The sequence below is a fragment of the Caretta caretta genome, chromosome 11, assembly GCF_965140235.1.
Source record: "Caretta caretta isolate rCarCar2 chromosome 11, rCarCar1.hap1, whole genome shotgun sequence".
NCBI classification, from domain to species: Eukaryota; Metazoa; Chordata; order Testudines; family Cheloniidae; genus Caretta; species Caretta caretta.
Window position 1 is genome coordinate 32388340 of NC_134216.1, and position 13875 is coordinate 32402214.

The window sequence follows — 13875 nt, forward strand, 5'->3', positions numbered from 1 at the left end:
CATCGGGCGTATTTGGCGTAAGCTGGGTGCTATTCAGGAGCTCTCTCCCCTCCCCCAGCAGGAGTCTGTCCGTTCGGGGGAGGGAGGCGGCCGTAGGGAGACTGCGTAAGGCGGCGGTTGTTGTTGCCGCCTGCTTCCAATGAGCTCATCCCGCTGGCTGCCTGCGGAGGAGCCCAGCTCGGGACGCACCGAGGGCCAGGCAGAGGCGCCCGAGGTGGCAGAGGGGTTGAGGAGGCGGCCCCCGCGGGGAAGGGAGGTAAGTGCCCTCGCCGCCGCTCGAGCGGTGCCCCTCGCCGCGGAGGGTTTGCCGGGGCTGGGTGGGGCTGGAAAGTGTGTGTGAAAGTTTCAGGCTGGGAATGTGCATGGGCAAGTCTGTGCCCCTGGGAGCCCGGCTCCGCCGCTTCCTGCCCCGCCGCGGCTCCGCGCGTGGGGCCCCGGCGTGGGCGGGGGAGGAGGAAACCTGAGGGGGCTCCTGGCGCTTAACAGCAGGGCGCTCTGCTAACAGGTAACTTGCGGGTGGAGGCGCTAAGCTCTGACTCTGCCGAGCGGCAACGCTGGGCACGGGCCTGGGGGGGGGGTCTGGGGCTGGCGCCTGGGCACGGGCCTGGGGGGGGGCCTGGGGCTGGCGCCTGGGCACGGGCCTGGGGGGGGGGTCTGGGGCTGGCGCCTGGGCACGGGCCTGGGGGGGGGTCTGGGGCTGGCGCCTGGGCACGGGCCTGGGGGGGGGTCTGGGGCTGGCGCCTGGGCACGGGCCTGGGGGGGGGTCTGGGGCTGGCGCCTGGGCACGGGCCTGGGGGGGGGTCTGGGGCTGGCGCCTGGGCACGGGCCTGGGGGGGGGGTCTGGGGCTGGCGCCTGGGCACGGGGCTGGGGGGGGTCTGGGGCTGGCGCCTGGGCACGGGGCTGGGGCTGAGGCTGGGGCTGGTGCCTGGGCATGGTTCGGGGGCGCAGGGCTGGGGCTGGCTCCTGAACACTGGCACTGGGGGACTGGGGCTGGCGTCTGGGTACGATATGGGTGAGTGGTCTGGGGAGCCTGGGCACGGTGGGGGGTGGGGTCTGGGGCTGTCACCTGGGCACGGTATTGGAAGGAAGAGGGTGAGTGAGGGCAGTGGCTGGCCCCTGCACTTGGGATGGGCCAGGCTGGGCTGGAGTTGGCATGTGGACACTGTATGGGCCTGGCCTCAGACTGGCGGGTGGACATAGTATATGGGGGGCAGACACATGGACAAAGTTTTGCGGCAGAGGATAGGTTGGGGCAGACCTCTGGACGTAGTACTGGTGGGAAGCCGGGCTGGGGCTGGTACCTTTACCCTGTTTGTTTGTTTTTTGGTGGGGGGGGGGAGGAGGGGAGAGTTGGGGCTGACACCTGGGCAGAATTTGGGGGTTGGGGAGCTGAGCTCTGCCTGGCGTTTTGGCATAGGTGGGATATGGGAAAGGGAAAAGGAGGGCCATTGATGGAAATAGCCTTGCCTTTGCTCAGGCATTGTTGGGATGGGGGGCAAAAAAGCAGGTGTTGGTTGTAGCTTGGACTGGCATCTGGTGCAGTGAGGGAACAGTGATGTTAAGAAGCCTTGTCCCTTTCCAAACTGAAAGCTGAAGGCTCCTATTTGTGCAGTTTTTATAGAATCATCGTGTCCATGGATTTTACTCACAAGGACATGGCTTACCCCTATCTTTTAGTTCAGGATTTTTCTGATGTTTCCAGGAGAACAAATAAAATCTACTTTCTGCTTAGCCTGGGAACGACTCTGAAATCAAGAAATCTTGGTCTGATAATGTTTGCTCTGTTTTTAATTGATATTTGAGGGAGGGGTAGTTAAGAAGCTTACAAAATTGCTTTGCATTTGTTTCATCAAGTATATACAGCAACTGCAGCCACATAGAAAGAATGGGCATATGCCACCATGCCATGTGACATGCTGCTGTCTTTCCCTATTGTTAAAAGATAAACTGAGCTACCCCAAAGGAGGATATGAAGTGTTTTGTGGCAGCATGGGGGAGAAGGCAGGACTTTCAGTTAGTACCATCTCTTAATAAAGAAAAAGGTGAATATCAAAGGTGGCTTTGTTGCCTGAATTTGTGAATCCAGGTCTCATAATCTCATCCTAACTAAAAAGAATAAAAAGATATGTTAGCTGATGAGTTACTGTGCATTTGCGGCTCTCAACATAATCTTCCATGAACTGAAAGGCATGGCATGAAACCAAATAGGAATAGAAATCATATTGGATTTGTTTCTTTAACATGTATTTCACATAATTTTCTGTAACCTCATTGTAATGACTTAACACTTCTGATGTCAGTAACTGGCATAGAAAGAGTGAAATAACTCTCTTTGTGTGGTGGATGGAGGGAAATCTGGGTTTTATGTGAATAAGTGTACTTGGAAATAGAACACAGCTGAAAGGTGTACTTCTGTGGGAAGGGGGCTAGGAAGAAGGGAGTCCAGCTCATCTAGTTTTTGATACTGATTTTGTTCCTGTCATGTGACATCTGCCAAAGTGGCACTTTTGTAATCTACTTTGGAAGCGAATTATCCTGGTTGGCAAAGCAAGTGTGCTACTGCTTTACAACTGGGAAACCTGAGATTTCTTTTTACAGAAGACTTGTATGATTGGTAGGAGTGAAAGAATTTGCAAGCGACAGGAAGGTGCTCATTTATAGTATTTGAGTCCTTTACTCATCCAGACTATTTAAAGAGTCTTAAACTGGGTAATCACGTTGCATGTCAATTGTTTTTAAAGTTCCTACATCAGCCAAAAATTTTGGTGGCTATTGTCTTTAAATATATCCTGATGGCTTTAATTTTAAAAGTATCTGGAAGTAAGGGAAATAAATGTGGTATCTTACATCCTTCAGAATTTCCTCCCAGTGTAGTTTCTGATACATAACTGCCAAAAATGAACCTATTCAGAGATTTCCTAATTGTTGTGATTTGACAATAGGTGATGGGGAAATAGTGTCATTATTAAATTATGTTAGGAAAGCAAGTGAATACATGTGAATAAGCTTTAGGTTATCAGTGTAAACATACAGGTATGGGAATGTATATGCGGTTTCAGAGTAGCAGCTGTGTTAGTCCGTATCTGCAAAAAGAAAAAGAGTACTTGTGGCACCTTAGAGACTAACAAATTTATTTGAGCATAAGCTTTCGTGAGCTGCAGCTCGGATGAATCCGATGAAGTGAGCTGTAGCTCACGAAAGCTTATGCTCAAATAAATGTTAGTCTCTAAGGTGCCACAAGTACTCCTTTTCTTTTTATATGAGGTTTGTTTATCTGAATGCTATAATGTGCGAGCTGTCCAGCTTTCTTGGTTTAGTTAACCAGTGGAATGTCCAAATGATGATAAATTATGTCCACTCTAGAGCCCAAACATATTTGGTTCATAGCCAAGCTTGCTCAGCTTCCCATAACAGCTTGTATAAAGAGACATTTTGTCTCTCCAACCACAGTCTTGTAGTTGGTGCCATGGCAACTTTGTGATCTGATGGTATTATTTTAAAGACATCTGAGCAATCTCCACTGAATGCATCCGATGAAGTGAGCTGTAGCTCACGAAAGCTTATGCTCAAATAAATTTGTTAGTCTCTGAGGTGCCACAAGTACTCCTTTTCTTTTTGCGAATACAGACTAACACGGCTGCTACTCTGAATCGTTTTCTTAACTGAACTGTTCACTTTTTCTTTTATAGAATTTCATATTATCAGGATTAATACTTTCCTTGGCAACAAAATGTTAATCAACAACTCTTCAAACTCGCATCTTTATAAGAATATGATCATGGCCTGTTGTGACTCCTATTAACACTGCTAGAAGTTAAAGTTTATGTCAGTGGTAGTATTCTAAACACCTAATTTTGCTCTAAAGGTTTTCTTTCGGCTAAAAGATGGTATTCAAAGCCTCTAACACTGTTTTTTCTTTTATCTTCTAGAAAATGGGAGGAAAAGTCAGTTCAGATGTTAATTAAGAGAGTGTGCCTCATCCCTCCCCAAAAAAACAAAATAGATAATGGATGGATTGGTTGTTTGGGGTGGTGGTGGTTTTTTTTTTTTTTTTGGTATTGCTCTGAGTTCTTTTGCCTTAACATGAAGGTTGGCAAGCTATTTATCCTGCACACTATAGTAATTGGGTATAAAAATACACATATATATCCTTTTACCTAACAAATATCTAATTTTTTTATATTTAAAGTAGTGTGCAGATACAAGAGGCATTGTCATGCTTCAGATTGTAGGCACTCCAAAGTAGTCATTGGGGCTTACTGTATCTCTAGTTTGTGGATGAAGAAAAGGAATGATGTGAAACAAGGACTGAATCACACCAACAAGTGGATAATTCTCAGAGACCATTTCATTTTTTATTTAACTACTCTTTTTGAAATGGGGAAATTTTAAAAACTATCTGGGTACAAAGGGATTGTAAACTCTGATCTTGCCTCATGCCCTCCTAAAGAAGGGAGGTAGATAGAGGCATCAGTTTCCTAATATGCACAATAATCAACACTTTCTATCGCACTGGCAACTTTAGGGTGCCTACTCTTTATTGTATTGTTTTTATTGCTCTTTCACGATTGTTTTTTAACGTGTTTGGTGGAGCCTTTTGTCACTGTAAATCAGAGAAATTTTGTAAGGAGACACTCCAACACTTGTACCTGGTTATAATATAATTCATGGTTGTATGGTGCTGAAACATACATCCAAGGATCTCAAAATGCTCTGTCAACATCAATAACTTAAGTCTCGCAGCACCCCTTTTAGATATCCCTAATTTATATTGGATGAAACCAAGGGACATTGGCTAAGTGACTTGCCCAAGGTTTCACAGTCTGTGGCAGAATCTAAAGTAGAACCCAGATTACCTTGAGTCCAATAATTCAGCAAAATACCATCTTTTCCCCTTGATCTCTTCATTTTTGAATTTTATTGCAACACCTAAACTAACATCCTGCCTTTTGCTTTTCTGTCCAATGGCTTCATAAAGAGACCGGTCCAGTAAAAAAATCGGAAATACATTACAAGCAGATTTTTCAGATCAGATGATACACATATTGTGGGCTTTTTAACTTGTTTTTAAAAATTCCTTTTCATTGGACTAATACAGTTGCTTGCCACTTTTACATCTTAAACTGGAAAACTTATCCATCTTATCTTAGTGTACATTTATACAACTTGATTTGGTGGTATGCCATCAGCACTTTCTATTTTTTTTTTTTTTTTTACTATCAGTATAAAATAAAATTATGATATGGTTTATCTAGCTAAATGCTCTACATTTCTACAAGGTAACTTTTTGATTGTTAAACTTTTAAAAGACATGCTTGATGCTTAAAGTATTTTGGAAGTATGACACCAGTGGAGGTAACACTAGCATTGGAAAACTAGGCGATTCCATTAAAGGGACACCTTAAACTAACCTTTAGCAATCAGCTAACTGCTTTATCAGAAACTGGATTTTTGTATTCTCTAAGTAATGTCCTGAACTACTTTATTAAAAATTCCTTTTTTAAAAAAAGTTGTTCTCTGCTTCCCTGCTGGTGTTCATAAGAGGTTTTTATAATTAATTTTTTCCCTCCAGCAAGGGAGAGAGTGACTGTATCCAAAGTGGTGTCAAATATGTAAAATTGGGATTTTATCAAAGGAGTGGAAGAAAGTTAGGCTCCCTGCTCTCATTGAACACCCTTTTAGGCTCCTTAGAAAATCCCTGCCAAAACTGTAAGCTCTTGAGGCCAGGGACTCTCATCATTTTGTGTTTGTACAGTGACTAACATAATGTGACTAACAGTCTGTGACTGGAGTTTCTAAGCCCCACTGCAATACAAACAATAGGTGAAAATAAGAAAGTAAATGGAAAATAGGGACCTTTTTAAATCTAATTTTCAGTTCTAGTAATCTTTGGTGTTATATAGAACCACAGTGGATACAAAATTACAATAAAGTGTGGATTTGTGGTCTCCCCCCTTTCCCTTCCACTGTTCTGTGTTTCTTTAAAAGCTGGAACTGGTAAATTATGTAACTCTGCTGATTCTGTGTTGTGCGTTTCCTAGATTCACTCTGAAGTCAGTGAAGTTACACCCACTTGCAACAGTGGAATTATGTTAGTTCTGAATTGGGCCTTTGGTATATATGTTGCTTTCTGACTGGAGTCCCAAGCATTGTTTCATTTACATCTTTTTTTTGTTTGTTTTCAAGCAGTTCTTCCACAAAGACTGTCAGTGTTAATCTACCAAAGAAAAGTGTACAACATAAAAATGAATAAGTGATATCTACTCGACTATGAGATTTGATTATCATGTCAGCAGTACTGCTGTTGAGTCAGTAGAAATTACTTGTATGAGTAGGGGCTACTCATGTGTGATAAGGGCCTACTCCTGCAGCCCCTTAAATCATAAGCACCTTGGGACAGTGATAGTGTGTCTTTGTGTGTGTCTTTGTGTTTACTCCACACTGAGCACACTAGTATTGCAATAATCAGACCACAAAAGGGTAAAATGAGTTGTTCTGACATCCACTGTGAATTTCTTTAACTTCAAGTTGGGCTGTGTGCGTGCATGTGTGCAGGTTGTTATGGTTTACTTTATTGTGTGTATGGCATTATGATAGATCTCTAAAAGTTACAATTTTGAAATGCGGGAGAGAATGATTGATTTATAAGGAATGTAGCCATTTACTTTAATTCTGCTGCTTTCCATAAAAAGCCATTTTAAACTAATAGTGTGGGGAAAATACATCAGCATTTAAAAATTCTAAGTGAAAGTATAACAAAATCTGAAGACCTTGTAAGGAGGGTCGTCGTCACCCCCCCGGCTTAAGTAAATGGATCTACTCTTGGAACTCACTGGTGACTCAGGTTTTGCTTGCACCTCTGACTTCCTTCTGCAAAGTTCATTCATTCACCTTTACATGTCTAATTAAACAAAGTGAATGCCAGTACTAGCTGCACATACTGGTATATAAAACACAGCATTGGGTGGTGATGGAGTAACTTTGCTATTTACTGAATCTCTTACAGGGACATACATGTAATAAATTGCAAAGAAGAAAACAGGGTAGCCAGTAAGATGGGATGTTTGTGTTGCTGTTGTAGGGCTTTTTTTTAAATTGACTAAATGTTAGTTTTGGTTAAATTTAGATCTTAAAAGAGAGAAGCTGAAACTTGTTAGTAACATAGGAAACGCCCTGAAAGAAAGTTTGTTTGTTTAGTGTGTGAATGTAAACTTCGCAGTTTTATGGCTGAAGGCAAACTATAGGGAGCTCTGATTACTTTAGCAAAGTTTTGAAACTTCTTGTGTTGTATTGGCTTCTAGTAGTTTTGGTGAAGCATATTTAATGCACTTAATTTAGTTTTAACAAACCATAGGTATTACATACATTAAAAAACTGACAGCTAATAGTTCTGAAATTGACTTAGTACTTAAACTGCAAAAGTCTTTAATTGCTGGAAAATCTGGAGACTGAGAGTTTGGCTCAGAATTACTACAATTTTGCTTCATTTGAAGAATTCTTTACAATGCGAACTAATCTGAAGACTTTGAATTGTGCCCTTAACTATTTCATTCACTTACAATAAGATAAATTTGTTTCTTTCATTGCAAGTTTGTTTTCTTTTTTTGCTTTTAAGAGATGGGCCTGAACCAAAACTGTGAACACCCCTAAACTTCTGAGAAGTTAAGATCTGAATGATGGTGCTTGAGCCCATCACTAGTTTCTACATATTCAGACTTTTTAAAAAAAAGTTGCTTGGAGAAGTTATTGATAGGTAGAGCTGGCTGAAACTTGGAATTCCCAGTTTGCAGTAAATTTTGAAATTTGGTTTTATTCTGATTTGATCTCAAGCTGGGTTCCCTCAGGTTTTTAGGTTCCTTGCTGCGCAGCTGGAACCCAGAACACCTGGGGACCCTGTCCCTGGGCAATCTGCATTTCAGGGTTACCCCAGTCCCTAGCAGTCTGTCAGGTGAGATGGCAGGATACCAGGCTGGGTTCTGTCGGAGACCTGCCTGTGGTTCATTGGAAGTTCGTTGAATCCACTCTCGCTATATCTGTGACCGTTTCTGGTTTGAGAAATCAGTGTTTTCCAATGAAACCCTGGTTTATCAGAAAATTCCCAGCCAGTGCTAGTGATAAGACCAATGTGTTCTGACTATTTTAAATTAAAGTGGAAAAAGGATTATTGGAAGCAGTTTGACATTTTTTGTGAAGTCACTCCATATGCACAGAACATTCTAAATGTGAAATTTGAAGAGGTGCTTCTTTTTTTGTGGTTTGCACCAGAAATATCTTTGTGATGAATCTCTATTCTTATTAATATACTTGGAGCACCATTTCACACTTGGACTAAACTCACTTTGAAGTCAGAGTGAGAGTTTTTTCTTAGTAAGAACAGGGTTCCTGGACTCTTCTAAAATGTTGGCCAGCAATTAACATAAAATAAATATGAAAAAGTAAGGGTCGGGTGAGGGGAGAAACCCCACAACAGTTCAGACTTTTGATAATTTCTAATCAGCTTTTATCGCTATAAAATAACAAATTAAATTCTCAGTAATTTTCTACTTCCTGTTCTATAAAATCCTTGCAAACATGAAAGAATTAGCTTTAAAAGTTGTGTGTAAGGGGCTGTCATAAATATAAAGGGAAGGGTAACCATCTTTCTATACACAGTGCTATAAAATCCCTCCTGGCCAGAGGCAAAGTCCTTTTACCTGTAAAGGGTTAAGAAGCTCAGGTAACCTGGCTGGCACCTGACCCGAAATGACCGATTTGGGGACAAGATACTTTCAAATCTGAGAGGGGGGAAAAGGCTTTTGTTTGTCTGTGTGATACCTTTGCTGGGAACAGATCAAGGATGCAAGCCCTCCAACTCCTGTAAAGTTAGTAAGTAATCTAGCTAGAAAATGCATTAGGTTTTCTTTGTTTTGGCTTGTGAAATTCGCTGTGCTGGAGGAAATGCGTATTCCTGTTTTTGTGTCTTTTTGTAACTTAAGGTTTTGACTAGAGGTATTCTCTATGTTTTGAATCTGACTGCCTGTAAGATTATCTTCCATTCTGATCTTACAGAGTTGTTCTGTTATGTTTTTTTTTGTTCTTCTAATAAAGTTCTGTTTTTAAGAATCTGATTGGGTTTTTTGGGTCTTAAAAATCCAAGACTGGTCTGTGCTCATCTTGTTTATTCTCACACCTCCCCAGGAAAGGGGGTGTAAAGGCTTGGGGGGATATTTTGGGGAAATAAGAATCCAAGTGGTCCTTTCCCTGATTGTTTATTAAATCACTTGGTGGTGGCAGTGTTTTACCTAATCCAAGGGCAAAGACTTTGTGCCTTGGAGAAGTTTTAACCTAAGCTGGTAGAAATAAGCTATTTGTGCACAAAGCTATGGCCATTAACTATATTGTGAACCACTTGCTGAGACAGAAAGACTTCAGGGCACAGATTCCGTGTTGCGCCTCCAAGAGGCACAGCACAACAGGAAGGGGTGCAAAGGTGGCTTTAAAGTAAATCACCTTTTTGTGCCAATTTCTTTCTGGGCTGTTGCAGGAGCTCAGAATCTTCACAGCAGCTTGCACCATGGAAATGCGCCAATACACTCCTTCTGCTAGGCTTTGCAAAGGTTGGGGGGTAATGTAGAGCTTATGATGGTCCTGAGCTGTGCCTACACTGGGGAAATTCTTCTCTGATCCCTTGCAGTGCCTTTTCAGCTCCGTCTACTGCTGGAGTGGCACATAGGGATTGAAACAGGGGCAAGAGGCTTCTTGGGGGAGACTTTGTTTTATTAATTAGGTGCTCTGCTCTGGTCCTTCTCAGCAGTTTCATTTTCCATAACAGCTTCTGGCAGGTAGGTATATGATAAATCTAAAGGCTGCATTCTTCTGTCTGGCAGAAATTAGAAGAAACTCTTTCTTCATCCTCCTGTTGGTGGAAGTGGGAAGAGGGGATGCTTGCTCATACTTTGCCCACTATTGCAGCTTTTTTTTGGGGGAGGAGGGAGGAATCCATCCTGCCCCTGCCCCTACTTCATTTAATAGCTTTACCCAGGAGCAGAATTAAATTGATGTGATTTGTGCCAGTTTCTCTGTTGCCCGTGTACAGTTCCATCTGAGTCCATAGGTGAGTACTTGAGGATGGTTAGTTCCTCCTGCTGCTTGTGCCATCGTCCCCACATTTCTATTTTTAGCACACTAGATCAATCAGAGCAGTCTTGAGCTGGTCATCCAGGTCTAATGTAGACATACCCTCAGACTCCTAAGGGCTGAAATGCTTTAGGTCATGTCTATACTACGCTGTTTATATTGGCGTAGCTATGCCGGCATGGCCCCCTAGTGTAGATGTTGTGTATACTGACAGAAGGAGTTCTTCTGCTGACATGGTTATACCACCTCCCTAAATGTCATTAGCTAAGCTGACAAGCACTCTTCAGAGGGTTCTACCTGCAAAACTATGTCACCTAAGGGGTCTGAATTTTTTACACTCCTTCTTGACATAGTTATGCCAGCACAACTTTGTAATGTAGACCATTCCTTAGTCTAATCCAAGTTATTCTACTCAATGTACTCAAATGTAATGGCCTGTGATATACAGGAGGTCAGACTACCATCAGGGGTGCCCAGCCTATGCTCGCGGGCTGTACACAGCCCACCAGAATATTTCATAAAGCCCTGCAGCCTGCTTCGTTACAGTATACTAAAGGCCAGTTCATCAGCATTTTGACGCCATGTTTATACCATTTTAGTTTACGCAAGTGTATAAATAGGTTGTTTCTATGTACAGTATCATCTGTCTAAATACATACAAAACAAATTGAACTTAAAATGTAAGTCAGTACAGGTGACTTTAAATCTTTTTAAAATATGTGGAATCAGTTTGGCCCACACAAGATTGTGCTTAGGCTATATGTCCTTTCTGTGTAATAAAGTTGGGTAATACTGATTTTTATCCAGTGATCCCTTCTGGCTTAAGCTCTATAAAATCTGCCTTGCAGACATTGATTTCAAGGGGTTAATTATCCATCATACACTGAAAGTTGCTGGACAAATCTAAAACTTAGATAAAAAGTGGGCATGCCAGATATTCCATTTTCTGGTATGTGCATGTTAGTTTTTTTCCTCAAGCCGTTTCTGGACATTACACTTATATTTGAAATTGGGGACATGAATATGTTGTTCATGTCCTGCAGGAGAGGAAAAATAATTGAAGCACATGTATAGCTTTACTAATGTGAATAATTTCACTGACTTCACTTGCTCACTTATGTGAGTAGTGTTCTGTAGTTAAAAGTTGTAGGATCAGAGGTTGGATTTTAAGATCTTTGGGGCTTATACTGTCTCTAAGTATTTGTACAGTGCTTAGCATAGTATAATATGGCTGCTGTATGCTACCTCAATATAAATTAGTTTACACAAATAATTGCAGTGAAGAGAGCTAGAAGGCAAATGGACTAGGAAGAACAGTGTATTGGAACTTTCCTTCTTAGGTTACACTATTGAGGTGGATATTTAAGTCTCTCACAAAATATAGTTGGATGGTAAATGCTTACTCTTGACAAGGACAGGAAAACAGACAATTGTCTTTAGTGTGCTACATTTAAATTTTACTGGCTGAATATTAAAAAAAAATCAGACTATTTTGCCCCTTCCCACCTCTTCCCTATTGTAAAAGGTACTTAATAAAATATAATTAGAACAATAAACCTTTCTCAGATTGAAGAGCCCATTATATTTAATCAAATATTTAATTGTTGTCCATGTAGATACTTCTTCTCTGAACCCTCTCCAGTTTATCAATATCCTTCTTTAATTGTGGGCACCAGAGCTGGACACAGTATTCCAGCAGCAGTCGTACCAGTGTTAAATACAGAGGTAAAATAACCTCTCTACTCCTATTTAAGATTCCTCTGTTTATGCATCCAAGGATTGCATACGGTCTTCTGGCCACAGCATTACACTACGAGCTCATGTAAAGCTGATTATCCACTGTGACCCCCAAATCTTTTTCAGTCATAGCTTTCCATGCTAGAGTCCTGATTGTTTTGGTCAAATTGTCATCTCAGAATGGGCAGAAGCCTGCCTTTTATATAATGATGGTATTAGTTTTGCCAGTGTAAGCTTCCATTAAGAGGAATAAAAGACTTTGCAGTTTAAAAGAGAAATTGTCAACAGCCTAATTTTCAAATGTGTACCTTAATCAGGTGTCCAGACTCCATATTTTGACACCTAGATGCGTAAATTCTATTTTATATCTCATAGATCTTGAAAACATTTTAGAAAATAAATTAAGTAATTTTATCCAGAGAGATGAGACTGCAGGCAAATAAGTGTTTTGTGGTGATAACTCTTCATTTAGGGTAAATAACTTTGTCTGGGCTGTTTAACACAGGGGTTCTCAACCTTTTTCCTTTCTGAGCCCCCCTCCCCCCCCAACGTGCTATAAAAACTCCAGGGCCCAGCCAGGGGGGCGTGGAGGGGGACTCAGGGCTTCTGCCCCATGGGTCACCAGGGCTCGGGGCTTCTGCTCTGCGTACAGTTACTGTGTTTCCGGTTCCCCAAAAGAGGACACTGCTAGAGGGGGAAGGGGAGCCAGGAGAGGAGGAATTGGAGGGGGGGTTCCTGTAACCCATCCAGCACCCCCTCCTCCCCTAACCCCTGCACTCCCTCATGGCTCTAGCCCCCTGCACTCCCTCCACCCACCCTCCAGGCACTCGGTGCAGCCTGTCTCTTACCTCCAGCAGCTGCACGTAGCTCCTCCCTGGGAAACAGCTGCACAGCCTGTCCTCCTTTTGTCCTTCCCACTGGGCCTGCAGCATGGGGATCAGCTCTCCCACCGCGAAGCACCGCCCCAGTCAGAGCCACTTCTAGCATGATAAAAAAAGAGCAAATGAACACGTGTTCCTGCAATATCAAAGCAAACTGTATCCTTACCAGAGGTTCCTTCCCCTGCATCAGGCTCGCCTGTGCTGGTCTGGAGGGACTGGCTCCACTGTTCTGGAGTCAAAATAGATCCTGGCTTGCTGTTCCTCATACTCCTCTCCACCTCTTCCTTGTCCAACAGCACCTCCTTACAGTTCACTCCGGGGGCCTGTGACTCCAGCTCCCCGAAAGTATCCACAGGGTCTTGGTGGTGGTAGCGTCTTTGCCAAGGATGGCATGCAGCTCTTAGTAAAAGAGCAACTGTTAGCCTCCCTTGCCTTCTGGTATGCCTGCCAGAGGTTCTTGGCTTTCACACAGCACTGCTGTGGGTCCCTCTTGTAGCCCCTCTCCCCCATGCCCCGAACAATCTGCTCATAGATATTTATGTTCCTGTTGCTCTCTCAAAGCTGTGCCTGCACAGCCTCTTCTCTTCACAGACTCGGGAGATCCACAACCTCCTGTGTACTCAGGCAGGAGTGTGTCTGCAGTATGGTCAGCTGGGCAGTTTCAAGGTGAGCTCTCCAAGGCCAGCAAACAGGAAATAGAATTTCAAAAATGCATGGGGCTTTAAAAGGGGAGGGTCATGTACCTGTGTACCTGGCTGCCAGGCAGCGGAGTACAGAGCTTTCATGGTGGGGCATTATGGGACACCTCCTGGAGGCCACTAAAGTCGACATAAGTAATGCTGACACTGCATCAACATAAGTGCTACACCTCTTGTGGAGGTGGAGTTATTAATTCGGTGCAGTGGGCGAGTTACAACATTTTAATAAAAAGAAAAGGAGTACTTGTGGCACCTTAGAGACTAACCAATTTATTTGAGCATGAGCTTTCGTGAGCTACAGCTCAATGTGGATGCTGAGAGCAGGGATTCTCAAACTGAGTGTCGGGACCTGTTAGGGGGTCACAAGGTTTTTACATGGGGGGTCGTGAGCTGTCAGCCTCTACCCCAAACCCTGCTTTGCCTCCAGCATTTATAATGGTGT

The 13875-nt window shown here is 43.1% G+C and overlaps 1 protein-coding gene across 1 annotated transcript in view; it reads left to right on the forward strand.

The window, feature by feature from the left end:
- The first annotated feature begins 10 nt into the window (after window positions 1–10).
- Window positions 11–13875, forward strand: part of TANC1 (tetratricopeptide repeat, ankyrin repeat and coiled-coil containing 1) — a 212861-nt gene continuing 198996 nt past the window's right edge. Inside the window, 2 exon segments of the mRNA XM_048869537.2 lie at window positions 11–238; window positions 240–256. Coding sequence (XP_048725494.2) covers window positions 140–238; window positions 240–256 — 116 coding nt within the window. The 5' untranslated portion in view covers window positions 11–139.